General features: G+C 53.4%; 1 protein-coding gene across 9 annotated transcripts; it reads right to left on the reverse strand.

The window, feature by feature from the left end:
* Positions 1-1,386: 1,386 nt before the first annotated feature.
* Positions 1,387-18,112, reverse strand: LOC121107553 (sperm-associated antigen 4 protein-like). 9 transcript variants are annotated; one of them, XR_005841808.2, is made up of 10 exons: positions 12,877-12,975; positions 5,869-6,959; positions 5,536-5,742; positions 4,928-5,109; positions 4,454-4,524; positions 3,993-4,274; positions 3,314-3,481; positions 2,852-2,941; positions 2,409-2,629; positions 1,387-2,283 (listed from the first exon to the last, which is right to left on the reverse strand). XR_005841808.2 is itself a non-coding variant. In XM_040652475.2 (10 exons), exons 2-10 carry the CDS (start codon positions 5,913-5,915, stop codon positions 2,480-2,482), a joined length of 1,110 nt encoding a protein of 369 aa, XP_040508409.1. In that variant the 5' UTR covers positions 5,916-6,959; positions 12,877-12,975; the 3' UTR covers positions 2,363-2,479. The 9 variants fall into 9 exon arrangements, 6 of the variants coding, with proteins under 6 accessions (XP_040508409.1, XP_040508408.1, XP_024999365.2 ...); XM_040652475.2 differs by lacking the exon at positions 1,387-2,283 and having other exon boundaries at positions 2,363-2,629; positions 3,993-4,099; positions 4,187-4,274; XR_006932114.1 differs by lacking the exons at positions 1,387-2,283; positions 2,409-2,629; positions 2,852-2,941; ... (4 more) ...; positions 5,536-5,742; positions 5,869-6,959 and adding exons at positions 10,016-10,412; positions 10,595-10,973; positions 11,099-11,319; ... (4 more) ...; positions 14,226-14,432; positions 14,559-18,112 and having other exon boundaries at positions 12,683-12,964.
* Positions 18,113-27,635: the final 9,523 nt, after the last annotated feature.

A 27,635-nucleotide genomic window follows, 5' to 3' on the forward strand; every position in this document is an offset into this window, starting at 1 on the left:
CATTTCCTTAACAGAAATCCCACATTTAACCCCAAAATCATGCATTTTCTCTTAGATAATTCCCAATTAAATACAAAAATCCCACACTTTTGGTGGAAAATCCCCCATTAAAGAGAAAATCATGCATTTTTCTCTTCAAAATCCCCCATTTACCTTAATATCACGCATTTTCTCTTGGAAAATCCCCCATTTAACCCCAAAATCATGCACTTTCTCTTGGAAAATCCGCCATTTAACCAGAAAACCACGCGTTTTCTCTTGGAAAATACCCCATTTAACCAAAAATCAAACATTTTCTCTTCAAAAATCCCCCATTTAACCCGAAAATCATGCGTTTTCTCTTTGAACATCCCCCATTTAACCCCAAAATTACAAATTTTCTCCTGGAAAATCCCCCATGTAATATGAAAATCACACATTTTCTCTTCGAAACTCCCCCCATTTAACCCCAAAATCACACATTTTCTCTTTGAAAATCCCACATTTAACCAAAAATCACGCATTTTCTCTTGGAAAATCCCCCATTTAACCCCAAAATCATGCACTTTCTCTTGGAAAACCCGCCATTCAACCAGAAAATCACGCGTTTTCTCTTGGAAAATACCCCATTTAACCCAAAAACCTCAAACTTTCCTAAAAAAAATCCACCTCTTATACCAAAAATCACACATTTTCTCATCGGAAATCCCCATTTATACCGAGAATCACGCATTTTCTCTTCAAAAACCCCCCATTTAACTGAAAACCATGCATTTTCTCTTTGTAAATCTGCAACTTTACCCGAAAATATCACATTTTCTGTTTGAAAATTGCCCATTTAACCCGAAAATCATGCATTATCTCTCGGAAAATCCCCCATTTAACCCCAAAATCACGTATTTTCTCTTCAAAAATCCCCCATTTAACCCAAAACTCATGCATTTTCTCCTAGCAAATCCCCCATTAAACCAGAAAGTCACACATTTTGACCTTGAAAATCCCCCACTTAATCCGAAAATCACACATCTTCTCCTGGAAAGTCCCCCTTTTATCCCGAAAATCACGCATTTTCTCTTCAAAAATCCCCCATTGAATGGAAAATCACGCATTTTCAGTTGGAAAATCCCTCACTTAACCTGAAAATCACACATTTTCTGTTGGAAAGTCCCCCATTCAACCCCCAAATCATGCATTTTCTCCTGGAAAATCCCCCATCAAACCAGAAAATCACACATTTTGACCTTGAATATCCCTCACTTAATCTGAAAATCACACATTTTCTCTTCGAAATTCCCCCATTTAACCCCAACATCATGCAACTCCTCCAGGGAAATCCCCCGTCAAAGCAGAAAATCACACATTTTGACCTTGAAAATCCCACACTTAATCCGAAAGTCAGGCATTTTCTCTCGGAAAATCTCCTTTTAATCGAAAGTAAGGCACTTTCATATCAGAAAATCCCCCATTTAACCTGCCCGGTCCCACTCTCTGGCTGCCATCCCTTCCTCCTCCTACGGCGACTGCACCGCGCTGCTTGGTGCCCGTGGTACCGGAGGCAGGAGGACACAAGGGTGAGGAGGGCTCGTCTCGCATGTGCCTGAACATCTCTTCGCGGGGGATCTGCTCCACAGACTCCCCAGGCACCGAGGTGAGGCTGACGGGCCTGGAGTTTCCCGGGGCCTCCTCGGAGTGATGTTTCCATTTGCCAGTCGCCGTGGACTCTGCCCAACAGCCACGACTTCCCTAAAGAGATGGACAGCGGCTTGGCCACCCCACAGTCGGCCATCTGCTTCTGCACCCCGGCATGCATGGCACCGGGCCCTAGAGACTTGTACAAATCCAGCCCCGTCAGCCGGTCCCGCAGTCGCTCCGCTCGCACAGTGGGAGGGCTTTTTCTCACCCGACCCTCAAGCGATGGGAAATACCTGTATGCGTTTTGGTGCGCTGTCTCAAACCAATCCTGGGAGCAGCGGAAAGCAGGCAGCCTTGCTTCTCCCCCTTGCTGGGGCTCAGGGCAGGGCTGTCGCTCTGCCCCTGTCACTGCGCGATCCCAGGCCTCGGTCTCTCTCTCCGACTGCCGCACACACCTCAGTGGGCTGATTTGCTCTCGCAGCCTGGAGCTTCTGGAGTTCCCCGCAGCCAGAGGTCTGGGCAGCTCGCTCGCTCCTTGGAGGTCCATGTGGCTGCCCGTGTCAGCCCAGAAAGCCTGCGGCCCCTCCGCCTGGCTTTGTGCCTCAGCCCCGCCGTTGCGACGAGCGCTCGCCGCGTTGCTGTCAGGGGAGCAGCGGCGAGCCCGGCGCAGAGCTTTGGGAGGGTGGAGATGAATGATGAGCTGCCCACCCCACAGAGCTGTGCCCCATCTCAACCCAGACACGCTTCAACATGTGGTTAAGGTCTTTATTTTTTCAACGACGAATCCAATTACAGACCTTGGTTTCATGAGAACCGCTGGTGACGGGTGACTGGTTGCATCGCATGATCCTGTGGGTCTTTTCCAGCCTTAGCCATTCAATGACTCTGCGGTTCTATGGTCTTCTGTTTTCACCACCTTTCCGTGCACCTGCACTCGGTAAAGGCAGGTGTAACGGGGGTGTCCCCAGTTGCTCTTCACCAGAACCTTGATGTAGCGAAAGGCTCTGGAATGATTATTCTGCAAAGGAAACGGGGAGGGACAAAGAAATGGGGGTGTAAATTCCCACGGTACGCTCAACAGCTCTCCACTGCCACTCCTGTTGCTCAGGAGCTGCAGAAGGCGGGAGAGCGTGGCTGTGCAGCCGGAGGGAGGGCTCCAGGTTGCAGGCATGTGGGGACACAGGGAGGGGCAGGCAGCAGGCGTCCTCCCTGGCACGCTGCCCCCGTGCGCGTACTGTACCTTTAGCAAGAAGGTCTGCGTGGGCCCTTCCCCCACATCAAAGGTGAATGACACAAGGGGAACCTCCTCTTCGCTGTCCGCATCCAGTCCCTTGCAAAAGCAAAGCACAAGGAGGGCCGCTCAGGCTCACGCCACAGAGAGCAAAGGTGCGTGCTGTCTCAGCACATGGCTGTCCAAGCCCGCCTCCCCCCCCTGCCCTGGGGCTCGGGCAGTAGTCCGGCACCGCTTCTGGTGGAGCTCAGTCTCCACTTCAAGGCTCGATCAAGATCCCCAGGATGCTTGGCAGAGCAAGGCTGAAGAGGGATTCCACCACTCCGCGTTAAGAAACATCCCCTCGGGGCACTGCCGTGCTCAGGACACAGCGGGACACAGAGCTCTGAGGATGCCCAAAAGCAAGCAAGTCCCGCCTCCGGCACTGCCCCACGGCCAGATCCCAGGCAGAAGCACTCAGTGGAGACTTACAAAGACAGCGACATCCCTGGGGGCACTGCTGGCTGTGCCGCTCGGAGTCATCTCCGGGGTGATGTGCTCCAGAGTGACACAAGAGGGCCGGATTTTGGCACGCAGCCTGATGACCACCTGGCCCTGCTGTCCTTCCATGGGCCAGCATTCTCCAAGGGAGACACCCGGCTGCAAAGAGAATAGCAGAGCGGACAAGTAGGACAGAGCGCTGGGGTTCAGCTAAAGGCAAAGGCAGCGAGCGTCTGTGGGTCGTACTTGTGCTTGTGAGTGGCTGACGGGGTGTGAGGGTAAGGGCAGAAACACAGGGCCTCAATTCCCTGCCCGACCAAGGGGCTCTCAGTATCACAGAAAAGGGGAAGATGGGGCTTGGGATGGCACGGCGGTGGGACCTCCGGGAAGCATCTCTCTCCAGCGCTGGCACTGCTGGCCCCCAGCTCTACCCCCGCAGAGGGACACTTGGGATGGCTGTGGCACTGAGGTGTCAGCACGGAGGAGCTCTCTCACCCAGCTGGGACTGCGGAACGTGGGCCGCACACAGCAGTTCAGCTCAGGTGCCCTCCTGAGCAGAACCACCCACCTCCAGCACACCCAGCCCCGTATCAAACCTTTGGGGCTGAGGGGAGACCCGCGAGGGGAAAGCAAGGGGTGCAACCAGCGCTGCTGATTGCTGCCACCATACCTGCAATATGGTATCCGGAGGGTTCACAGAGCACCAGAAGCAGTGTCTGCTAAACCAGCTCCTCAGCTCGTAAATAGGAGAAGTTCTCCGCGTGTCGATGGTGGCACCTGTAATGATGGGGGAGGAGATGAGTGCAAGAGGCCGCAGACGTGGAGAAGCACAGGGTAGCAGGGCTTGCCTGCCTGTGTCCTCACCAAAGCTTTGCAGCGCCCAGTCAGGTGTCTGGTAGCAGTCCAGCTGCGCTCTCAGCTCAGACGCTGCCTGTTGGAGTCTCTCGATCTCCTGGGAAAGACGAGAAACAACGTCACGACACGACCACGTCAGCGCACAGCTCAGCGTGACTGTCAGCACCCAGAGGTCTGGCACGCAAGGCAAGCCGCGTCCTGCGGGCTGTGAGCTCCGTGCTGGCGGGCACAAGAGGCCAGGACTGAGGAAGGACGTCTGAGCCCACGGGCACTGACCTGTGCCGTGCTGTCTTCCCAAATTCTCCTAGCTGCCCAGCAAGTCTTGAAGACACACACATTCACCATGGCTGCAATTCACAAGGCAGAGCAGGTCGTAAGTTCAGGGGTTGCTACCGGTTGCTCGTGTTGTCTTTTCCTTGTAGCCTGGGAAGCCGCAGGTGAGCAGAGGATGTTGGCAATGGTGCGGACTGAGGACGTCTCTGCCCGCGGCCTTCAGGGCACTGCAGCCCCGTGGTCGTGCAGCTCGGTGCCCCAGAGCTGCTCCCATTTCCCCCGGGTGCACCGCAGCAGCTCTCGGGCCGAGTGGGACCCCTTGGTGGAGAGCAGCCCTGGAGCAACCAAGGGGTCGGGACAGGACGGTGGAAGGTGCCGCACTGGTGCTGCAGTGCCTCTGGGGGCCTCTCTGCTCACACTGACAGCACCCAGCACAACCCCGCGGTCGCTGCAGCATGGTTGCTCATCAGCACTCACCCAAAGTCACCAGGAGCACTATGATGGACAGCCTGAAAAGCATCTTCTTGTGCCCTGAAGCAGCAGCAGCCAGCTTGCGTGCCATTCCCGTGGCTTTGTCACGCCACGTTCTGCAGAGCTGGCCAGCGGAGGCAAGAGCTTGTACTGAAAATGCCATCCACAACGCCAGCAGCACACGGAGCCTACCGTGGGAGGAAAGAGCCTGGTTGTACACCGGCCGCGCTCTGTGCGAGCCGAGACAGGCAGGAGCGGCCTCTGCAGGGGCCCTCCCCAGACGACAGCCCTTGGGACGCCTCCCGGCTCCATCCCAGCTGCAGAGATAGGGCAGCACGGGTGGGGGTTGTTCTCTGGGCTCCCCACGCTCCCTGCCCCACCGAGAGCTTTACAGGCCCGCAGTGGCGGTGCCCTGCCTAGGGCAGCACAGCACCATTCTGCACTGCAGCCCCCGCTACCTGCCTGAGCCATCTCTCAGCCACGACCCGGGCCTTGGCCTCCAGCAGGGTAAAACCAGGGGCTTCCCCCGGCTGCCCCGCTCCCCCAGCCACCGAGAGCTGAGTGCGTGCTTGCCCCCAGCCCGATGCCCCCTGCAGGTTCCACCCGCCTCCCACCTTTGACTCATTGCTGCTGCCTCTTCTACGCGGCGCTGACGGGCCTCACCAACAGCCTCGCTCGCAGCGGAGCGCTCAGATGCCTTCGGGCGCCTGGCGCGTCGAGCCTTTCCTCTTGCCATGTTGGCAACAGATGAGCGCTGGAAGCAGCACGTCCTCTCAGCACTGCCGTCCCAAAAGCTCTGAGCCCACTGGGGCTCTGCCACGCTGCAGCCCACGGAGGCAGCTGTGACGTCACAAAGGGCAGCTGTGATGTCATAGAGGGCAGCGGCACACCCGCAGGCATGAGCGGGGCACACCAAGCATCCAGGGGCATGGAGGGAGATTTCTTACTCTTCAGTCTGCCGCCTTCTCCAGAAAACGGACTCTCCGGACATCATCCGATTTCCATCAGAAAATGAGGCTTCCCTGGCAGCCTCGCTCCCACTTCTCTCGCTAAATTCAGACTACTCCTGTGAAACCTCCTGGCACCTTCGCTAAATAAAACTAATTCCGAGGTCACCTTCGGAAGCTGAGTGGCATCTTTGTTTTATAAAGACACCCCCCGTCCCGTCAGGCTGGGACGCACACTGGGGCTGATGGGCCTCTGGCCTCGCTTTGCAGCAGCAACCAAGAGCCAGCAGTGGTGTGCGTGACTTGGGGGAAGGGACACCCCCATCCCCTGCCTCTGTCCCATATCCCCCAGCGTCCCTTAGTCCATCAGGACCCCGCAACGCATGGGGCAGGGGGCTGGCTCTCTACATCTCAGTGATATAGGAGGATGGAATCACTGCAAGGTTGGCACTGAAAGGACCTTACAGATCACAGAACACGTAATGCACAAACAAATGGCTTGCATGGGATAGATGGCATCAGAAACCATAAAATCAAATTGTGGTGGTGGTGGAAGGAATCTCACAGCCCGCCCAGCCCCACTCCTGCCACGCGCTGCCTGCCCCTCTCTCTCCGGCTGCGTAAGTCCCCCCCCACGGCTTTGGGCACCTCCGTGAATGGGGCACCCATGGTGGAATCGGGCAGAAACACAGGCCTTAATTCCCTGCCCGACCAAGGGGCTCTCAGGGTCAGTGACAAGGTGGTTGGGATGGCTGTGGCACTGAGGTGTCAGCACGGAGGAGCTCTGTCACCCGGCTGGGACTGAGCAGTGTGGGCTGCAGTTCAGCTCAGGTGCCCTCCTGAGCGGATTCACCCACTTCCAGCACGCTCAACCCCGCGTCGGACCTTTGGCTTCACGGCTTGAGCAATATGCCGGGGCTGAGGGGAGACCGCTGAGGGGGCAGTGAAGGTTGCAAGCGGCACTGCTGACTGCCGCCACCATACCTGCCATATGGTATCTGGAGGGATCACGGAGCACCAGAAGCAGTGTCTGCTAAACCAGCTCCTCAGCTCCTAAGTAGGAGAAGTTCTTTGCGTGTCGATGCTGGCACCTCTAATGATGAGGGAGTCCTCTGGAGGCGGATCCACTTCCATGGGCTCGATGTCACTCCCTGCTGGATCTGGATCTGTTGGTTTGGGCTCGCTGCTGCTCTCTAGAAGCCAACACTGCTTTGGTCAAGGAGAAGCCGTCTTCCTCCACCAGAGTTCCTACGCTGGGAGGGATGGAGCTAGGTAATGAGCTCTGTGTCTCGAATGTATTCTTTCTGGGCCGAAGTTGGTCAGCAACTGGTGGTGGGTTGTCAGGGTCCCTGTAGTATAGCAGTCAGCAGGGAGGTGGCTCGTGACAGAACGAGGCCGTGACGATGCGACCCTAAGAACGTCCCATGCCGACCAAAGCATGGCCGTGTTGGGTGAAGGGAGGCTACGGCCTGACAGGTACCGTACCTGTCCCCATTGGCATTCTGTGGGGGTCAGTTGTGAGGGCCTTTGTTTTTCCTGTTGATTCCAGTAAAGATCTGGCAGTTGTATGAAGTAAACGTGTGGGTGATGCTAAGCTGGGAAGAGTGCTGACTCCGTTGATGGGAGAGAGGCCTCGCCCTGAGATCTGGACAGATTTGAGGCTAGTCACCATCCGCACAAAGAGGAGCAAGTGCTGGGCTCCGCACCTGGGACGCTGCTGCCCTGCCTCTGCGTGCAGACTGGGGGGCTAGGGGCTGGAGAGCAACCCCGCTATAAGGCATCTGGGTGTTCTGGTTGATGGCCACTTGAATCTGAGCCAGCAGCACGCCCTGGCAGCCGCTGTCACCACTGCTGAAATGCACCAGCTCAGCTCAGAGAGGTCAGCTCAGCCACTCGCTCCCACTTCTCTCGCTAAATTCAGACTACTCCTGTGAAACCTCCTGGCACCTTCGCTAAATAAAACTAATTCCGAGGTCACCTTCGGAAGCTGAGTGGCATCTTTGTTTTAGAAAGACACCCCCCGTCCCGTCAGGCTGGGACGCACACTGGGGGCAATGGGGCCCACTGAAAGTCACGCATTTTCATTGCCAAAATCAGCCTTTTAACCAAAAAGCACATACTTTCTCTTAAAATATCCCACATTTAACTCGAAAATCACGTATTTCCTGCTCAAAAATCCCCCATTTAACCGAAAATCACACATTTTCTTAACAAAAACTCCTCATTTGACCCGGAAATCACTCCTTTTCTCTTAGATAATTCCCAATGAAATACAAAAATCACACATTTTTGTTTGAAAATCCCCCATTAAAGCAAAAACCATACATTTTCTCTTCAAAAATGCCCCATTTAACAGAATAGCACGCATCTTCTCTTGCAAAATCCCACATTTAACCCAAACGTCTCGCATTTTCCTAAAAAACAAATCCCCCACTTATACTGAAAATCACACATTTTCTCATCGAAAATCCCCATTTAAATCACACATGTTCTCTTCAAAAACCCTCCATTTAACTGAAAATCATCCATTTTCTCTTTGTAAATTGGCAACTTAACCCAGATGTATCACGTTTTCTGTTTGAAAACTGCCCATTTAACCCAAAAATCACTCATTTCCTTAACAGAAATCCCCCATTTAACCCGAATATCATGCATTTTTTTCTTTGAAAATGCCGCATTTAACTGAACATCACGCATTTTCTCTTCAAAAATCCCCCATTTAACCCGAAAATTATGCATTTTCTTTCAGAAGATCCCCCATTCACCCAAAAAGCATGCATTTTCTCCTGGAAAACCCCCCCCATTTAAACAAGAAATCACGCATTTGCATTTCGAAAACCCCCCATTTAACTCGAAAATCACACATTTTCTCATGGAAAATCCCCCATTTATCTGAAAATCATGCATTTTCTCTTCGAAAAACCCCCATTTAACCCCAAAATCACGCATTTGTTGTTACCAGAAAATCCCCATTTAATTTCCAAATCGTGTGTTTTCTCTCTGAAAACCCTCCTTTTAACCAAAATTCAGGCATTTCCTGTTCGAAAATCCCCCGTTTAACAGAAAATCACTCATTTTCTCTTCGATAATTCCCTGTTAAATACGAAAATCACACATTTTTGATTGAAAATCCCCCATTTAAACCAAAAATCACGCATTTTCTCATGAGAAATCCACCATTTAACCGAAAATCACACATTTTCTCTTCGAAAATCCCCCATTTAATCCCAAAATCATGCGTTTTCTCTTCGAAACTCCCCCCATTTAACCCAAAAATCACACATTTTCCCTTTGAAAATCCCACATTTAACCAAAATTAACGCATTTTCTCTTGGAAAATCCCCCATTTAACCCCAAAATCACGCAGTTTCTCATGGAAAATCTGCCATTTAACCAGAAAATCACGCGTTTTCTCTTGGAAAATACCCCATTTAACCCCAAAACCTCAAACTTTCCTAAAAAAAATCCACCTCTTATACCAAAAATCACACATTTCCTCATCGAAAATCCCCATTTATACCGAGAATCACGCATTTTCTCTTCAAAAACCCCCCATTTAACTGAAAACCATGCATTTTCTCTTTGTAAATCTGCAACTTTACCCGAAAATATCACATTTTCTGTTTGAAAATTGCCCATTTAACCCGAAAATCATGCATTATCTCTCGGAAAATCCCCCATTTAACCCCAAAATCACGTATTTTCTCTTCAAAAATCCCCCATTTAACCCAAAACTCATGCATTTTCTCCTAGCAAATCCCCCATTAAACCAGAAAGTCACACATTTTGACCTTGAAAATCCCCCACTTAATCCGAAAATCACACATCTTCTCCTGGAAAGTCCCCCTTTTATCCCGAAAATCACGCATTTTCTCTTCAAAAATCCCCCATTGAATGGAAAATCACGCATTTTCAGTTGGAAAATCCCTCACTTAACCTGAAAATCACACATTTTCTGTTGGAAAGTCCCCCATTCAACCCCCAAATCATGCATTTTCTCCTGGAAAATCCCCCATCAAACCAGAAAATCACACATTTTGACCTTGAATATCCCTCACTTAATCTGAAAATCACACATTTTCTCTTCGAAATTCCCCCATTTAACCCCAACATCATGCAACTCCTCCAGGGAAATCCCCCGTCAAAGCAGAAAATCACACATTTTGACCTTGAAAATCCCACACTTAATCCGAAAGTCAGGCATTTTCTCTCGGAAAATCTCCTTTTAATCGAAAGTAAGGCACTTTCATATCAGAAAATCCCCCATTTAACCTGCCCGGTCCCACTCTCTGGCTGCCATCCCTTCCTCCTCCTACGGCGACTGCACCGCGCTGCTTGGTGCCCGTGGTACCGGAGGCAGGAGGACACAAGGGTGAGGAGGGCTCGTCTCGCATGTGCCTGAACATCTCTTCGCGGGGGATCTGCTCCACAGACTCCCCAGGCACCGAGGTGAGGCTGACGGGCCTGGAGTTTCCCGGGGCCTCCTCGGAGTGATGTTTCCATTTGCCAGTCGCCGTGGACTCTGCCCAACAGCCACGACTTCCCTAAAGAGATGGACAGCGGCTTGGCCACCCCACAGTCGGCCATCTGCTTCTGCACCCCGGCATGCATGGCACCGGGCCCTAGAGACTTGTACAAATCCAGCCCCGTCAGCCGGTCCCGCAGTCGCTCCGCTCGCACAGTGGGAGGGCTTTTTCTCACCCGACCCTCAAGCGATGGGAAATACCTGTATGCGTTTTGGTGCGCTGTCTCAAACCAATCCTGGGAGCAGCGGAAAGCAGGCAGCCTTGCTTCTCCCCCTTGCTGGGGCTCAGGGCAGGGCTGTCGCTCTGCCCCTGTCACTGCGCGATCCCAGGCCTCGGTCTCTCTCTCCGACTGCCGCACACACCTCAGTGGGCTGATTTGCTCTCGCAGCCTGGAGCTTCTGGAGTTCCCCGCAGCCAGAGGTCTGGGCAGCTCGCTCGCTCCTTGGAGGTCCATGTGGCTGCCCGTGTCAGCCCAGAAAGCCTGCGGCCCCTCCGCCTGGCTTTGTGCCTCAGCCCCGCCGTTGCGACGAGCGCTCGCCGCGTTGCTGTCAGGGGAGCAGCGGCGAGCCCGGCGCAGAGCTTTGGGAGGGTGGAGATGAATGATGAGCTGCCCACCCCACAGAGCTGTGCCCCATCTCAACCCAGACACGCTTCAACATGTGGTTAAGGTCTTTATTTTTTCAACGACGAATCCAATTACAGACCTTGGTTTCATGAGAACCGCTGGTGACGGGTGACTGGTTGCATCGCATGATCCTGTGGGTCTTTTCCAGCCTTAGCCATTCAATGACTCTGCGGTTCTATGGTCTTCTGTTTTCACCACCTTTCCGTGCACCTGCACTCGGTAAAGGCAGGTGTAACGGGGGTGTCCCCAGTTGCTCTTCACCAGAACCTTGATGTAGCGAAAGGCTCTGGAATGATTATTCTGCAAAGGAAACGGGGAGGGACAAAGAAATGGGGGTGTAAATTCCCACGGTACGCTCAACAGCTCTCCACTGCCACTCCTGTTGCTCAGGAGCTGCAGAAGGCGGGAGAGCGTGGCTGTGCAGCCGGAGGGAGGGCTCCAGGTTGCAGGCATGTGGGGACACAGGGAGGGGCAGGCAGCAGGCGTCCTCCCTGGCACGCTGCCCCCGTGCGCGTACTGTACCTTTAGCAAGAAGGTCTGCGTGGGCCCTTCCCCCACATCAAAGGTGAATGACACAAGGGGAACCTCCTCTTCGCTGTCCGCATCCAGTCCCTTGCAAAAGCAAAGCACAAGGAGGGCCGCTCAGGCTCACGCCACAGAGAGCAAAGGTGCGTGCTGTCTCAGCACATGGCTGTCCAAGCCCGCCTCCCCCCCCTGCCCTGGGGCTCGGGCAGTAGTCCGGCACCGCTTCTGGTGGAGCTCAGTCTCCACTTCAAGGCTCGATCAAGATCCCCAGGATGCTTGGCAGAGCAAGGCTGAAGAGGGATTCCACCACTCCGCGTTAAGAAACATCCCCTCGGGGCACTGCCGTGCTCAGGACACAGCGGGACACAGAGCTCTGAGGATGCCCAAAAGCAAGCAAGTCCCGCCTCCGGCACTGCCCCACGGCCAGATCCCAGGCAGAAGCACTCAGTGGAGACTTACAAAGACAGCGACATCCCTGGGGGCACTGCTGGCTGTGCCGCTCGGAGTCATCTCCGGGGTGATGTGCTCCAGAGTGACACAAGAGGGCCGGATTTTGGCACGCAGCCTGATGACCACCTGGCCCTGCTGTCCTTCCATGGGCCAGCATTCTCCAAGGGAGACACCCGGCTGCAAAGAGAATAGCAGAGCGGACAAGTAGGACAGAGCGCTGGGGTTCAGCTAAAGGCAAAGGCAGCGAGCGTCTGTGGGTCGTACTTGTGCTTGTGAGTGGCTGACGGGGTGTGAGGGTAAGGGCAGAAACACAGGGCCTCAATTCCCTGCCCGACCAAGGGGCTCTCAGTATCACAGAAAAGGGGAAGATGGGGCTTGGGATGGCACGGCGGTGGGACCTCCGGGAAGCATCTCTCTCCAGCGCTGGCACTGCTGGCCCCCAGCTCTACCCCCGCAGAGGGACACTTGGGATGGCTGTGGCACTGAGGTGTCAGCACGGAGGAGCTCTCTCACCCAGCTGGGACTGCGGAACGTGGGCCGCACACAGCAGTTCAGCTCAGGTGCCCTCCTGAGCAGAACCACCCACCTCCAGCACACCCAGCCCCGTATCAAACCTTTGGGGCTGAGGGGAGACCCGCGAGGGGAAAGCAAGGGGTGCAACCAGCGCTGCTGATTGCTGCCACCATACCTGCAATATGGTATCCGGAGGGTTCACAGAGCACCAGAAGCAGTGTCTGCTAAACCAGCTCCTCAGCTCGTAAATAGGAGAAGTTCTCCGCGTGTCGATGGTGGCACCTGTAATGATGGGGGAGGAGATGAGTGCAAGAGGCCGCAGACGTGGAGAAGCACAGGGTAGCAGGGCTTGCCTGCCTGTGTCCTCACCAAAGCTTTGCAGCGCCCAGTCAGGTGTCTGGTAGCAGTCCAGCTGCGCTCTCAGCTCAGACGCTGCCTGTTGGAGTCTCTCGATCTCCTGGGAAAGACGAGAAACAACGTCACGACACGACCACGTCAGCGCACAGCTCAGCGTGACTGTCAGCACCCAGAGGTCTGGCACGCAAGGCAAGCCGCGTCCTGCGGGCTGTGAGCTCCGTGCTGGCGGGCACAAGAGGCCAGGACTGAGGAAGGACGTCTGAGCCCACGGGCACTGACCTGTGCCGTGCTGTCTTCCCAAATTCTCCTAGCTGCCCAGCAAGTCTTGAAGACACACACATTCACCATGGCTGCAATTCACAAGGCAGAGCAGGTCGTAAGTTCAGGGGTTGCTACCGGTTGCTCGTGTTGTCTTTTCCTTGTAGCCTGGGAAGCCGCAGGTGAGCAGAGGATGTTGGCAATGGTGCGGACTGAGGACGTCTCTGCCCGCGGCCTTCAGGGCACTGCAGCCCCGTGGTCGTGCAGCTCGGTGCCCCAGAGCTGCTCCCATTTCCCCCGGGTGCACCGCAGCAGCTCTCGGGCCGAGTGGGACCCCTTGGTGGAGAGCAGCCCTGGAGCAACCAAGGGGTCGGGACAGGACGGTGGAAGGTGCCGCACTGGTGCTGCAGTGCCTCTGGGGGCCTCTCTGCTCACACTGACAGCACCCAGCACAACCCCGCGGTCGCTGCAGCATGGTTGCTCATCAGCACTCACCCAAAGTCACCAGGAGCACTATGATGGACAGCCTGAAAAGCATCTTCTTGTGCCCTGAAGCAGCAGCAGCCAGCTTGCGTGCCATTCCCGTGGCTTTGTCACGCCACGTTCTGCAGAGCTGGCCAGCGGAGGCAAGAGCTTGTACTGAAAATGCCATCCACAACGCCAGCAGCACACGGAGCCTACCGTGGGAGGAAAGAGCCTGGTTGTACACCGGCCGCGCTCTGTGCGAGCCGAGACAGGCAGGAGCGGCCTCTGCAGGGGCCCTCCCCAGACGACAGCCCTTGGGACGCCTCCCGGCTCCATCCCAGCTGCAGAGATAGGGCAGCACGGGTGGGGGTTGTTCTCTGGGCTCCCCACGCTCCCTGCCCCACCGAGAGCTTTACAGGCCCGCAGTGGCGGTGCCCTGCCTAGGGCAGCACAGCACCATTCTGCACTGCAGCCCCCGCTACCTGCCTGAGCCATCTCTCAGCCACGACCCGGGCCTTGGCCTCCAGCAGGGTAAAACCAGGGGCTTCCCCCGGCTGCCCCGCTCCCCCAGCCACCGAGAGCTGAGTGCGTGCTTGCCCCCAGCCCGATGCCCCCTGCAGGTTCCACCCGCCTCCCACCTTTGACTCATTGCTGCTGCCTCTTCTACGCGGCGCTGACGGGCCTCACCAACAGCCTCGCTCGCAGCGGAGCGCTCAGATGCCTTCGGGCGCCTGGCGCGTCGAGCCTTTCCTCTTGCCATGTTGGCAACAGATGAGCGCTGGAAGCAGCACGTCCTCTCAGCACTGCCGTCCCAAAAGCTCTGAGCCCACTGGGGCTCTGCCACGCTGCAGCCCACGGAGGCAGCTGTGACGTCACAAAGGGCAGCTGTGATGTCATAGAGGGCAGCGGCACACCCGCAGGCATGAGCGGGGCACACCAAGCATCCAGGGGCATGGAGGGAGATTTCTTACTCTTCAGTCTGCCGCCTTCTCCAGAAAACGGACTCTCCGGACATCATCCGATTTCCATCAGAAAATGAGGCTTCCCTGGCAGCCTCGCTCCCACTTCTCTCGCTAAATTCAGACTACTCCTGTGAAACCTCCTGGCACCTTCGCTAAATAAAACTAATTCCGAGGTCACCTTCGGAAGCTGAGTGGCATCTTTGTTTTATAAAGACACCCCCCGTCCCGTCAGGCTGGGACGCACACTGGGGCTGATGGGCCTCTGGCCTCGCTTTGCAGCAGCAACCAAGAGCCAGCAGTGGTGTGCGTGACTTGGGGGAAGGGACACCCCCATCCCCTGCCTCTGTCCCATATCCCCCAGCGTCCCTTAGTCCATCAGGACCCCGCAACGCATGGGGCAGGGGGCTGGCTCTCTACATCTCAGTGATATAGGAGGATGGAATCACTGCAAGGTTGGCACTGAAAGGACCTTACAGATCACAGAACACGTAATGCACAAACAAATGGCTTGCATGGGATAGATGGCATCAGAAACCATAAAATCAAATTGTGGTGGTGGTGGAAGGAATCTCACAGCCCGCCCAGCCCCACTCCTGCCACGCGCTGCCTGCCCCTCTCTCTCCGGCTGCGTAAGTCCCCCCCCACGGCTTTGGGCACCTCCGTGAATGGGGCACCCATGGTGGAATCGGGCAGAAACACAGGCCTTAATTCCCTGCCCGACCAAGGGGCTCTCAGGGTCAGTGACAAGGTGGTTGGGATGGCTGTGGCACTGAGGTGTCAGCACGGAGGAGCTCTGTCACCCGGCTGGGACTGAGCAGTGTGGGCTGCAGTTCAGCTCAGGTGCCCTCCTGAGCGGATTCACCCACTTCCAGCACGCTCAACCCCGCGTCGGACCTTTGGCTTCACGGCTTGAGCAATATGCCGGGGCTGAGGGGAGACCGCTGAGGGGGCAGTGAAGGTTGCAAGCGGCACTGCTGACTGCCGCCACCATACCTGCCATATGGTATCTGGAGGGATCACGGAGCACCAGAAGCAGTGTCTGCTAAACCAGCTCCTCAGCTCCTAAGTAGGAGAAGTTCTTTGCGTGTCGATGCTGGCACCTCTAATGATGAGGGAGTCCTCTGGAGGCGGATCCACTTCCATGGGCTCGATGTCACTCCCTGCTGGATCTGGATCTGTTGGTTTGGGCTCGCTGCTGCTCTCTAGAAGCCAACACTGCTTTGGTCAAGGAGAAGCCGTCTTCCTCCACCAGAGTTCCTACGCTGGGAGGGATGGAGCTAGGTAATGAGCTCTGTGTCTCGAATGTATTCTTTCTGGGCCGAAGTTGGTCAGCAACTGGTGGTGGGTTGTCAGGGTCCCTGTAGTATAGCAGTCAGCAGGGAGGTGGCTCGTGACAGAACGAGGCCGTGACGATGCGACCCTAAGAACGTCCCATGCCGACCAAAGCATGGCCGTGTTGGGTGAAGGGAGGCTACGGCCTGACAGGTACCGTACCTGTCCCCATTGGCATTCTGTGGGGGTCAGTTGTGAGGGCCTTTGTTTTTCCTGTTGATTCCAGTAAAGATCTGGCAGTTGTATGAAGTAAACGTGTGGGTGATGCTAAGCTGGGAAGAGTGCTGACTCCGTTGATGGGAGAGAGGCCTCGCCCTGAGATCTGGACAGATTTGAGGCTAGTCACCATCCGCACAAAGAGGAGCAAGTGCTGGGCTCCGCACCTGGGACGCTGCTGCCCTGCCTCTGCGTGCAGACTGGGGGGCTAGGGGCTGGAGAGCAACCCCGCTATAAGGCATCTGGGTGTTCTGGTTGATGGCCACTTGAATCTGAGCCAGCAGCACGCCCTGGCAGCCGCTGTCACCACTGCTGAAATGCACCAGCTCAGCTCAGAGAGGTCAGCTCAGCCACTCGCTCCCACTTCTCTCGCTAAATTCAGACTACTCCTGTGAAACCTCCTGGCACCTTCGCTAAATAAAACTAATTCCGAGGTCACCTTCGGAAGCTGAGTGGCATCTTTGTTTTAGAAAGACACCCCCCGTCCCGTCAGGCTGGGACGCACACTGGGGGCAATGGGGCCCACTGAAAGTCACGCATTTTCATTGCCAAAATCAGCCTTTTAACCAAAAAGCACATACTTTCTCTTAAAATATCCCACATTTAACTCGAAAATCACGTATTTCCTGCTCAAAAATCCCCCATTTAACCGAAAATCACACATTTTCTTAACAAAAACTCCTCATTTGACCCGGAAATCACTCCTTTTCTCTTAGATAATTCCCAATGAAATACAAAAATCACACATTTTTGTTTGAAAATCCCCCATTAAAGCAAAAACCATACATTTTCTCTTCAAAAATGCCCCATTTAACAGAATAGCACGCATCTTCTCTTGCAAAATCCCACATTTAACCCAAACGTCTCGCATTTTCCTAAAAAACAAATCCCCCACTTATACTGAAAATCACACATTTTCTCATCGAAAATCCCCATTTAAATCACACATGTTCTCTTCAAAAACCCTCCATTTAACTGAAAATCATCCATTTTCTCTTTGTAAATTGGCAACTTAACCCAGATGTATCACGTTTTCTGTTTGAAAACTGCCCATTTAACCCAAAAATCACTCATTTCCTTAACAGAAATCCCCCATTTAACCCGAATATCATGCATTTTTTTCTTTGAAAATGCCGCATTTAACTGAACATCACGCATTTTCTCTTCAAAAATCCCCCATTTAACCCGAAAATTATGCATTTTCTTTCAGAAGATCCCCCATTCACCCAAAAAGCATGCATTTTCTCCTGGAAAACCCCCCCCATTTAAACAAGAAATCACGCATTTGCATTTCGAAAACCCCCCATTTAACTCGAAAATCACACATTTTCTCATGGAAAATCCCCCATTTATCTGAAAATCATGCATTTTCTCTTCGAAAAACCCCCATTTAACCCCAAAATCACGCATTTGTTGTTACCAGAAAATCCCCATTTAATTTCCAAATCGTGTGTTTTCTCTCTGAAAACCCTCCTTTTAACCAAAATTCAGGCATTTCCTGTTCGAAAATCCCCCGTTTAACAGAAAATCACTCATTTTCTCTTCGATAATTCCCTGTTAAATACGAAAATCACACATTTTTGATTGAAAATCCCCCATTTAAACCAAAAATCACGCATTTTCTCATGAGAAATCCACCATTTAACCGAAAATCACACATTTTCTCTTCGAAAATCCCCCATTTAATCCCAAAATCATGCGTTTTCTCTTCGAAACTCCCCCCATTTAACCCAAAAATCACACATTTTCCCTTTGAAAATCCCACATTTAACCAAAATTAACGCATTTTCTCTTGGAAAATCCCCCATTTAACCCCAAAATCACGCAGTTTCTCATGGAAAATCTGCCATTTAACCAGAAAATCACGCGTTTTCTCTTGGAAAATACCCCATTTAACCCCAAAACCTCAAACTTTCCTAAAAAAAATCCACCTCTTATACCAAAAATCACACATTTCCTCATCGAAAATCCCCATTTATACCGAGAATCACGCATTTTCTCTTCAAAAACCCCCCATTTAACTGAAAATCATGCATTTTCTCTTTGTAAATCTGCAACTTTACCCGAAAATATCACATTTGCTGTTTGAAAACTGCCCATTTAACCCGAAAATCATGCATTATCTCTTGGAAAATCCCCCACTTAACCCCAAAATCACGTATTTTCTCTTCAAAAATCCCCCATTTAACCCAAAACTCATGCATTTTCTCCTAGCAAATCCCCCATTAAACCAGAAAGTCACACATTTTGACCTTGAAAATCCCCCACTTAATCCGAAAATCACACATCTTCTCCTGGAAAGTCCCCCTTTTATCCAGAAAATCACGCATTTTCTCTTGGAAAATCCCCCATTGAATGGAAAATCACGCATTTTCTGTTGGAAAATCCCCCACTTAACCTGAAAATCACGCATTTTCTCTTTGAAAATCCCACACCTAACCCAAAAATCACACATTTTCTGTTGGAAAGTCCCCCATTCAATCCCCAAATCATGCATTTTCTCCTGGAAAATCCCCCATCAAACCAGAAAATCACACATTTTGACCTTGAATATCCCTCACTTAATATGAAAATCACACATTTTCTCTTCGAAATTCCGCACTTATCCCGAATATCACGCATTTTCTCTTCGAAAATCCCCCATTCAACCCAAAAATCACACATTTTTGGTTGGAAAATCCCTCACTTAACCTGAAAATCACGTATTTTCAGGTTGGAAATGGAGATTTTCTGAGAGAAAATGCGTGACTTTCAGATTAAGTGTGGGATTTTCAAGGTGAAAATGTGTGATTTTCTGGTTTGACGGGGGATTTGCCAGGAGAAATTGCATGATTTTGTTAAATGGGGGATTTTCCAAGAGAAAATGTGTGATTTTTGGGTTAAATGGGGGGAGTGTCAAAGAGAAAATGTGTGATTTTCACATTAAATGGGGGATTTTCCAGAAGAAAATTCGTAATTATGGGGTTAAATGGGGGATGTTCAAAGAGAAAATGCGTGATTTTCAGGTTAAATGGGGGATTTTCAAAGAGAAAATGCATGGTTTTTGGTTAAGTGGGGGATTTTCCATCAGAAAATGCGTGATTTTCTGGTTAAATCTCCGGACGGGCGGGGCGGTGTTCCCCCGGGGCGCTCACCGAGCACGGGGCGCGGAACCAACTCCGTGGCGGCGCAGGCACCAACGCGGAGCCACCGCAGAACCTTCTGGAAGCGCCGGGCGCGGGCTCGGCCGCAAAAGCGGCGCTTCGTCCCGCCTACCGCCCGCCGCGACCAATCAGCAGCCGCGCAGCCGGACGCGCAGCCAGTAGGAAGCGCTCCGCGCTCAGCAGCTCGGCTGAGGCGCGGGGAGGGGGGCCGGGCGGTACTGCGCCATACGCGGAACGCTCGACGCGCGCACTGCGCATGCTCAGAGGGCGGAGGGGGAGGAACCGTCGAGCGGTGCCGTGGGGGGGGGGCGGGGGACGGGCGGTGGGGCGCTCGCTGCCAGGAGGGCCCGGCCCACGGGAGCCGACGCCGGACGGCGCCGGGGAGGAAGCGGCCGCCCGCCCCCAGCACCCCCCGCGGGCCCGGCCGGGCGGGGCGGTGTTCCCCCGGGGCACTCACCGAGCACGGGGCGCGGAACCAACTCCGTGGCGGCGCAGGCACCAACGCGGAGCCACCGCAGAACCTTCTGGAAGCGCCGGGCGCGGGCTCGGCCACAAAAGCGGCGCTTCGTCCCGCCTACCGCCCGCCGCGACCAATCAGCAGCCGCGCAGCCGGACGCGCAGCCAGTAGGAATCGCTCCGCGCTCAGCAGCTCGGCTGAGGCGCGGGTAGGGGGGCCGGGCGGTACTGCGCCATACGCGGAACGCTCGACGCGCGCACTGCGCATGCTCGGAGGGCGGAGGGGGAGGAACCGTCGAGCGGTGCCGTGGGGGGGGGGGCGGGGGACGGGCGGTGGGGCGCTCGCTGCCAGGAGGGCCCGGCCCACGGGAGCCGACGCCGGACGGCGCCGGGGAGGAAGCGGCCGCCCGCCCCCAGCACCCCCCCGCGGGCCCGGCCGGGCGGGGCGGTGTTCCCCCGGGGCACTCACCGAGCACGGGGCGCGGAACCAACTCCGTGGCGGCGCAGGCACCAACGCGGAGCCACCGCAGAACCTTCTGGAAGCGCCGGGCGCGGGCTCGGCCGCAAAAGCGGCGCTTCGTCCCGCCTACCGCCCGCCGCGACCAATCAGCAGCCGCGCAGCCGGACGCGCAGCCAGTAGGAAGCGCTCCGCGCTCAGCAGCTCGGCTGAGGCGCGGGGAGGGGGGCCGGGCGGTACTGCGCGTGCGCGGGATGCCCGAGGCGCGCTCTCGGCCCGAGGCGCGCACTGCGCATGCTCAGAGGGCGGAGGGGGAGGAACCGTCGAGCGGTGCCGTGGGGGGGGCGGGGGACGGGCGGTGGGGCGCTCAGCCCCCCGCGCTGCACGTTGGGGCCGCGTCGTTCCCCGCGGAAACCCCGTCAGCCCGACGGCGCCCCGTAACCGCCAACGATCCCCGACCTTCTGTTCTCCCTCGCCCCCCACCTGCCTCCTAGTTCTGGACCTCACAGCGGGGCGCCACCGTCGCGCGGGGAGCCCTCAGCCCCATCCTGGGAAAGACCTCCCGTTTGGGGTATTGCCCTGAGTTGGGGGGGAGGAGGCGTGACCTCAGTGGGGGGCATCACCCCAAATGGGAGGGTGACCCCACGGTTGGGGTATCCTCCTACATGGAGCCATTGAGCGGCGCCCAGGGGGCAGTGGGAGGAAAAATACCCCATTTCTACAGAAAATCACCGATTTTCGCCTCAAAAACACCCTACTGACGCTGAAAATCACGCCTTTTCTTCGTGAAAATAACCCCACTTAACCCGAAATTCACACATTTTCCCCCCAAAATTACCTCATTCACCTTAAAAACACGCATTTTCTCCTCGAAAAATCCCCCGTTTAACCCCAAAATCACACATTTTCTCCTGGAAAATCCCCCATCAAACCAGAAAATCACACATTTTCTCTTTGAAAAGCCCCCATTTAAGCTGAAAATCACACATTTTCTCTTCGAAAAATCCCCCACTTAACCCGAAAACCACAAGTTTTCTCAACAACAACCCAATATTTCACCAGAAAATCACGCATTTTCTCTTTGAAAATCCCACATCTAACCCAAAAATCACGCATATTTTGTTGGAAAATCCCCCATCAAACCAGAAAATCACACATTTTGACCTTGAAAATCCCGCACTTAATCCGAAAATCACTCATTTTCTGTTGGAAAATTCCTCACATTACCTGAAAATCACACATTTTCTCTATGAAAATCCAATATTTAACCAGAAAATCACACATTTTCTCATGGTAGGTCGCACATTTAACCAAAAATCACGCATTTTCTCTTGGAAAATCCCCCACGTAACCCCCCAAAAAAACGCATTTTGTCTTCGAAAATCACAGATTTAACCAAAAATTCACGCATTTTCTCTTGGAAAATCCCTCACTTAACCAAAAACCATGCATTTTCTCTTGCAAAATTACCCATTAAACCCAAAAATCACGCATTTTCTCTTTGAAAAATCTTCCATTTGACCAAAAACCACGCATTTTGCCTTCAAAATTCCCTCACTTAACCCAATAATCACACATTTTCTCTTCAAAAATCCCACATTTAACCCAAAAATCATGCGTTTTCGCTTTGAACATCCCCCATTTAACCCCATAATTACAAATTTTCTCCTGGAAAATCCCCCATGTAATGTGAAAATCACGCATTTTCTCTTCGGAACTCCCCCCATTTAGCCCAAAAATCACACATTTTCTCTTTGAAAATCCCACATTTAACCAAAATTAACGCATTTTCTCTTCGAAATTCCCTACTTAACCCAAAAACCATCCATTTTCCCTTCAAAAATCCCCCCTTTAACCCAAGAATCACACAATTTCTCTTGCAAAATCCCACACTTAATCCGCAAGTCAGGCATTTTCTCTCGGAAAATCTCCTTTTAATCGAAAGTAAGGCACTTTCATATCAGAAAATCCCCCATTTAACCTGCCCGGTCCCACTCTCTGGCTGCCATCCCTTCCTCCTCCTACGGCGACTGCACCGCGCTGCTTGGTGCCCGTGGTACCGGAGGCAGGAGGACACAAGGGTGAGGAGGGCTCGTCTCGCATGTGCCTGAACATCTCTTCGCGGGGGATCTGCTCCACAGACTCCCCAGGCACCGAGGTGAGGCTGACGGGCCTGGAGTTTCCCGGGGCCTCCTCGGAGTGATGTTTCCATTTGCCAGTCGCCGTGGACTCTGCCCAACAGCCACGACTTCCCTAAAGAGATGGAGAGCGGCTTGGCAGCCCTGTGCCGTGCTGTCTTCCCGAATTCTCCTAGCTGCCCAGCAAGTCTTGAAGACACACACATTCACCATGGCTGCAATTCACAAGGCAGAGCAGGTCGTAAGTTCAGGGGTTGCTACCGGTTGCTCGTGTTGTCTTTTCCTTGTAGCCTGGGAAGCCGCAGGTGAGCAGAGGATGTTGGCAATGGTGCGGACTGAGGACGTCTCTGCCCGCGGCCTTCAGGGCACTGCAGCCCCGTGGTCGTGCAGCTCGGTGCCCCAGAGCTGCTCCCATTTCCCCCGGGTGCAGCTGGTGGCACCGAAAGCAGCATGGCAGGCAGAATGCCAGCCGTAGTGCGAGGTCAAAGCAAGGCCAACTCAAGGATGTCCTCGAGAAGCAGCAGCGGGGCCATGGAGTCGTACTGGGTCCACATCCTAACGCTGGGGGACTGCAGCAGCTCTCGGGCTGAGTGGGACCCCTTGGTGGAGAGCAGCCCTGGAGCAACCAAGGGGTCGGGACAGGACGGTGGAAGGTGCCGCACTGGTGCTGCAGTGCCTCTGGGGGCCTCTCTGCTCACACTGACAGCACCCAGCACAACCCCGCGGTCGCTGCAGCATGGTTGCTCATCAGCACTCACCCAAAGTCACCAGGAGCACTATGATGGACAGCCTGAAGAGCATCTTGTGCCCTGCAGCAGCAGCAGTCGGTGTATTGCCCTGAACTGGGGGGGAGGAGGCGTGACCCCAAGATCGGAGCGTGACCTCAGTGGGGGGCATCACCCCAAATGGGAGGGTGACCCCACGGTTGGGGTATCCTCCTACATGGAGCCATTGAGCGGCGCCCAGGGGGAGGTGGGAGGAAAAATACCCCATTTCAACAGAAAATCACAGATTTTCACCTCAATAATTGCCTCATTAACCTGAAAATCACACATTATCTCTTTGAAAATCCCCATTTAACCCAAAATCACGCATTTTGCCTTCAAAAATCCCCCTTTAACCTGAAAATCACACATTTTCTCTTTGAAAATCCCCCATTTAACCCAGAAATTGCCCTGAATTGGGGGGAAGGGGCGTGACCTCAATGGGGGGCGTCACCCCAAATGGGTGGGTGACCCCACGGTTGGGGTATCGTGCTACATGGAGCCATTGAGCGGCGCCCTGGGGGCCGTGGAAGGTTACGTAACTGCAGTGGGGTGTGGTGGGAATGGGCGGTTGACACGAGGGAGGTGAGGCAGCAGTAGGAAAGTGATGGCAGTGGGTGTGTAACTGGAGTGGGGTGCGACCGCTCTTGGGATGTGACAGCAGCGGGGGTGTCACAGCAATGGGAAGGGACACGAGTGGGGGTGTGACGGCAGTGGCTGCGGATAACATTGGGTTGTGACACGGATGGTTGTGGGAAACCACTACGGCAGTGACATCAGTGGGTTGCATTCCCAGGTCACCCCCCCGATCACCCATGCTATGCATGACTGCCTGCACGTCAGCCTCGGTCCAATTTCTCTGTCTTGATTTGAAGAAGTCAATACACAGTATGTTTTTGTAGAGTACTTACAGAAATACGTTTGCATTCTTCGACTATTTCCGAATTACTATTCATCAGCTTTCAGTAAGCACTGGAACGTAAGGAGAAGTTGGCGGCAGCTTACGTTAGATAACGAATTAAACATAAATAGCCCCAAAATGCAACCGCTGGCGACAGCTGCAAAAGACCGACGGCGTTTTCGATCGACGTGAATGGCGGTGCAGTTCCCGCAGCGCTCCGGCAGAGGGCGCCCTCTGAGCAGGGAAAGGTGAGCAGCGCTCCGCGCGGCCGCTGCGCCGCGTCGGTCCGTGAGCGCCGGCGCTGCGCGTGGCGTCGGGACGCGAAAGCGCTGCGGTGTCGGAGCGCTCTGCGCGCGGCTGCGATGGTCGCGTGGCTGAATTGGACTGCGTTGCGGTGGGTGTCACCTCGCACAGCTCGTGGAGGAGTCTTCGCCTTTTTGGTGGGCAACCTAAGCGCAGGATCACGGATCGCGGGGGTTGGAAGGGACCTCAGGAGATCACCGAGTTCCACCCTCTGCTACTGCAGTTCCCTGGCACAGGTCGGAGTCCAGACGGGTCCTGAGTATCTCCATAGGAGGCTCCACAACCCCCCTGGACAGCCCGTTCCAGCGCTCCGTCACCCCGACCGTACAGAAGTTATTCTGCATGTTAGCACAAACTTCCTATGAGGCCATCGCTCCTCATCCTGTCGCTGCGCACTGCTGAGAAGAGCCTGGCCTCACCCATCTGCCCCCCACCTCCCTTTAGATATGTATATACATTTATCACATCTCCTCTCAGTCTTCTCTTCCCCATGCTGAGCAGACCCGGGTCACTCAGCCCTTCCTCAGGCTGGAGATGCTCCAGGCCCTTTATCATTTTGGTCGCTGTACTCCTTCACGGATTACCCTGTCTTTTTTGAACGAGCAGCCCCGAAGTGGACACAGTATTCTAAATGTGGCCTTTCCAGAGCAGAGCAGAGGGGGAGGACATCCCTCGTCCTGCTGCCCACGCTCTTTGTAATGCTCCCCAGGATACCGTAGGCCTTGCTGGCCATGAGGGCACACTGCTGGCTCATGGGCAACCTGCTGGCCACCAGGACCCCCAGGTCCTTCTCCTCAGTGCTCCTGTCCAGAGCTCAGCCCCCGACGTGTACTGACGCTGTGGTTGTTCCTCTCCAGTTATAAGACTCTACACTCACTCTCGTTCAACCTCATCATGTTCTTCTTTGCCCAACCCTCTGGTCTGTCCAGGTAATGGATCATTTTTCTGCTTGGAAAGCCTAAAGATGGCATTAGAGCCTTTATTATTATTATTGTTGTTGTTGTTGTTGTTGTTCCTTAGATTGCCCATTCAGACATTTCTGCAAATCTCATATTCTGAGAAGTTTTTTTCACCCCTTCTCTTCCCACAGTTCTCATCTCTCCTTTTTTCACTACCGGTCCTTCTGCTCCTTATGCCTAAAATTGCAAAGTTTTTTCATCTCTACTCCTGTCAAAGTAGTTTCACATGTTTGCTGCGGGGCTGATGTCACACCAGGTGATCCCACTGCTGTGTCAGACAGAGGCACATCCTTTGCTGCAAGTCTCTGCTGCAGACTTTCACAGCTCCCTGTTCTGCTGCTGAGCACCGAATGCGTGGTAAAGCAGAACAGTACACTTCCAGCTTCAAAGCACCAGGAGTGTTACTGAACCTTGAGTACAATGAGGCAATGCTGTTTCAAGAGTACCAGCTCCTGTTCCGCGATGTCACGTCGCCCAGAGCAGCCTTCGCTCCCACTAATCACAGTAAGAACTGCAGTTGGGATTAGGTGCTATTTCCAGCAACAGAGCTAAAAGGGGCTGAGCAAACAGAGCATCGAACTGTCACATCCCTATTTATAGAGAAATGGATCAATGCGTAAATCCTGCCTTTCACCTCCAATTAAGCAGCTCCCCTTTTCTCCATTGGGTCAGCTACAAACGCGTTGTCTTCTAGCAATGCTCAGATTGCCCACGGATAGCACGTTTCAAGTCTATTTTACCCTTTGAAACACTCAGGGTGATCTTCCAACAGTGCATCATAGGCCAGGGAATTATATATAAAATCGATGTGTTTTTATCTCTTCCAAGATTTCTCTAGACAAAAAGCCATGGCTCCGTACACCTGGTTTTACTTCTGGTATTCAAACTGACTGACGCCTTGCTTAGGAGTTGGTGGGGGATACGCGTGGCCAACTGCACTGCTTGGTGCTCACAAAGACTGCAAACGACATTAAGAATGGTGTTTAATGGCAGCCTATTGCTTTCTGGCCTTGTTTGGGTTTGAAGTGATTTAGTGTCTGGAAAGTATTCATCGTTTAATTATTTGTCCGGTTTCCTTGGGAATGGTTTTGTAACAATGTCGGTGATGAATTTTTTTTTTCAACTAAATAAGCCTAGAGTGTGATCTTCTTAAGTACATCTTTTAACTGTCCCTAAAGGAATGCACATGTCTTTTTATACTTTTGCCATTTTCCTGTGGTGATAGATTTGACTCAAGGAACTGCAAATCAAAAGTATAACATGAGAATTATTTTGTTATTTTAGTATTTTAAGATAAGAGGGATTTGAAACTCATGTAGTTGCTAAGGGGTGGGATATTCTCCCACTGCAGGACTGCTGCAACTCAGACTGGTGAAGAAGACTCCAGGGGATGTATCATAGAATGAATGAAACCGATCACTGCATCCAAAGCTGTGGCATTGCATCTCCTTTCCAATGTGAATGTCCATGTTGAGACATCAGCTGCTGAGTTTTAGCCCAACGTAGGGAGCAGTGGGCACACCTGGAGATAAAGCGTTGTGCTTACAAGACATTCAGCCATAGAAAAAGGCATGGTGCATTGTGAGCTGTGTTCTGCTGCTGGAGCCTGGCCCTGGTTTCACATTGCCACAGAAGAGTTTGCATTTTCACTAAAATCCTGCTTATCTCACTGATAATTACTCCGGCCCAGTTACTATTCAAGCAGCACAGTAACTGCTTCGAGGCAGATTTGGGTACCTAAGTTTAGTCAGGAGGATTGTCCCAGGATTACGGTGCTGTCTATTTTAAGAGGTCAGTTTTTATCTTCATTAGTTAAAAAGGAGTAGGTGTTCCTTTCCTCATTATGAGGCCGAGGCAGCATGCATGGGCACCGCACGTTACCCCATAGCAGAGCATTCCTTCCCTCTGCAACCTTTGATTCACATGCCATTGTCTCACATCTTTAAAGAGTTCTGCTTCATTCTTGATGTAGGAAAATGCTTTTTCACCATCTCTGCTGCAGCAGCCAAGGTTGGCTCTTTCACTATCTTTGAGATTTACCAAATCTTAGAGACTCGGGTTCCAATGCAGACTTCCTCGAGCTCAGGAAACCATCCGGATGCAAACAGTGCCATGGGATAACTCCCGTCTGATTGCTTCTTGGGACTGGTTGCGATCCAGACTCACTGAGTTGCTGTTAGAAGTCCTGCTAGAAGTTGTTAGAAATGCTGTTAGAAACTGTTCCCTTTGGAGCAGATGTCACTGCTGCTCTGACATCAGCGCCTGCTTTGCACCAATGTTGTGCTTGAAGGACCATTGGCCAACGTCCGGCATTCCGGTTATTGAGAGCAGAACTGCAGCAAGGCACACGGGCAGGTATCAAGGTGGAAGAGAAGGTAATCCTTCTATGCATCCTATTATTGCTTCATGTGCAAAGC

The sequence above is a fragment of the Gallus gallus genome, chromosome 25, assembly GCF_016699485.2.
Source record: "Gallus gallus isolate bGalGal1 chromosome 25, bGalGal1.mat.broiler.GRCg7b, whole genome shotgun sequence".
Taxonomy (NCBI): Eukaryota; Metazoa; Chordata; class Aves; order Galliformes; family Phasianidae; genus Gallus; species Gallus gallus.

Coding starts and splice junctions, on each gene's coding strand:
- LOC121107553 (XM_040652474.2), bottom strand. CDS start 5,915: ATGATGTCCGGAGAGTCCGTTTTCTGGAGAAGGCGGCAGACTGAAGA. Junction 5,110..5,535: donor GCAGCAGCAATGAGTCAAAG/GTGGGAGGCGGG, acceptor CTCCCACGGTAG/GCTCCGTGTGCTGCTGGCGT. Junction 4,525..4,927: donor AGTGCTCCTGGTGACTTTGG/GTGAGTGCTGAT, acceptor TGTGAATTGCAG/CCATGGTGAATGTGTGTGTC.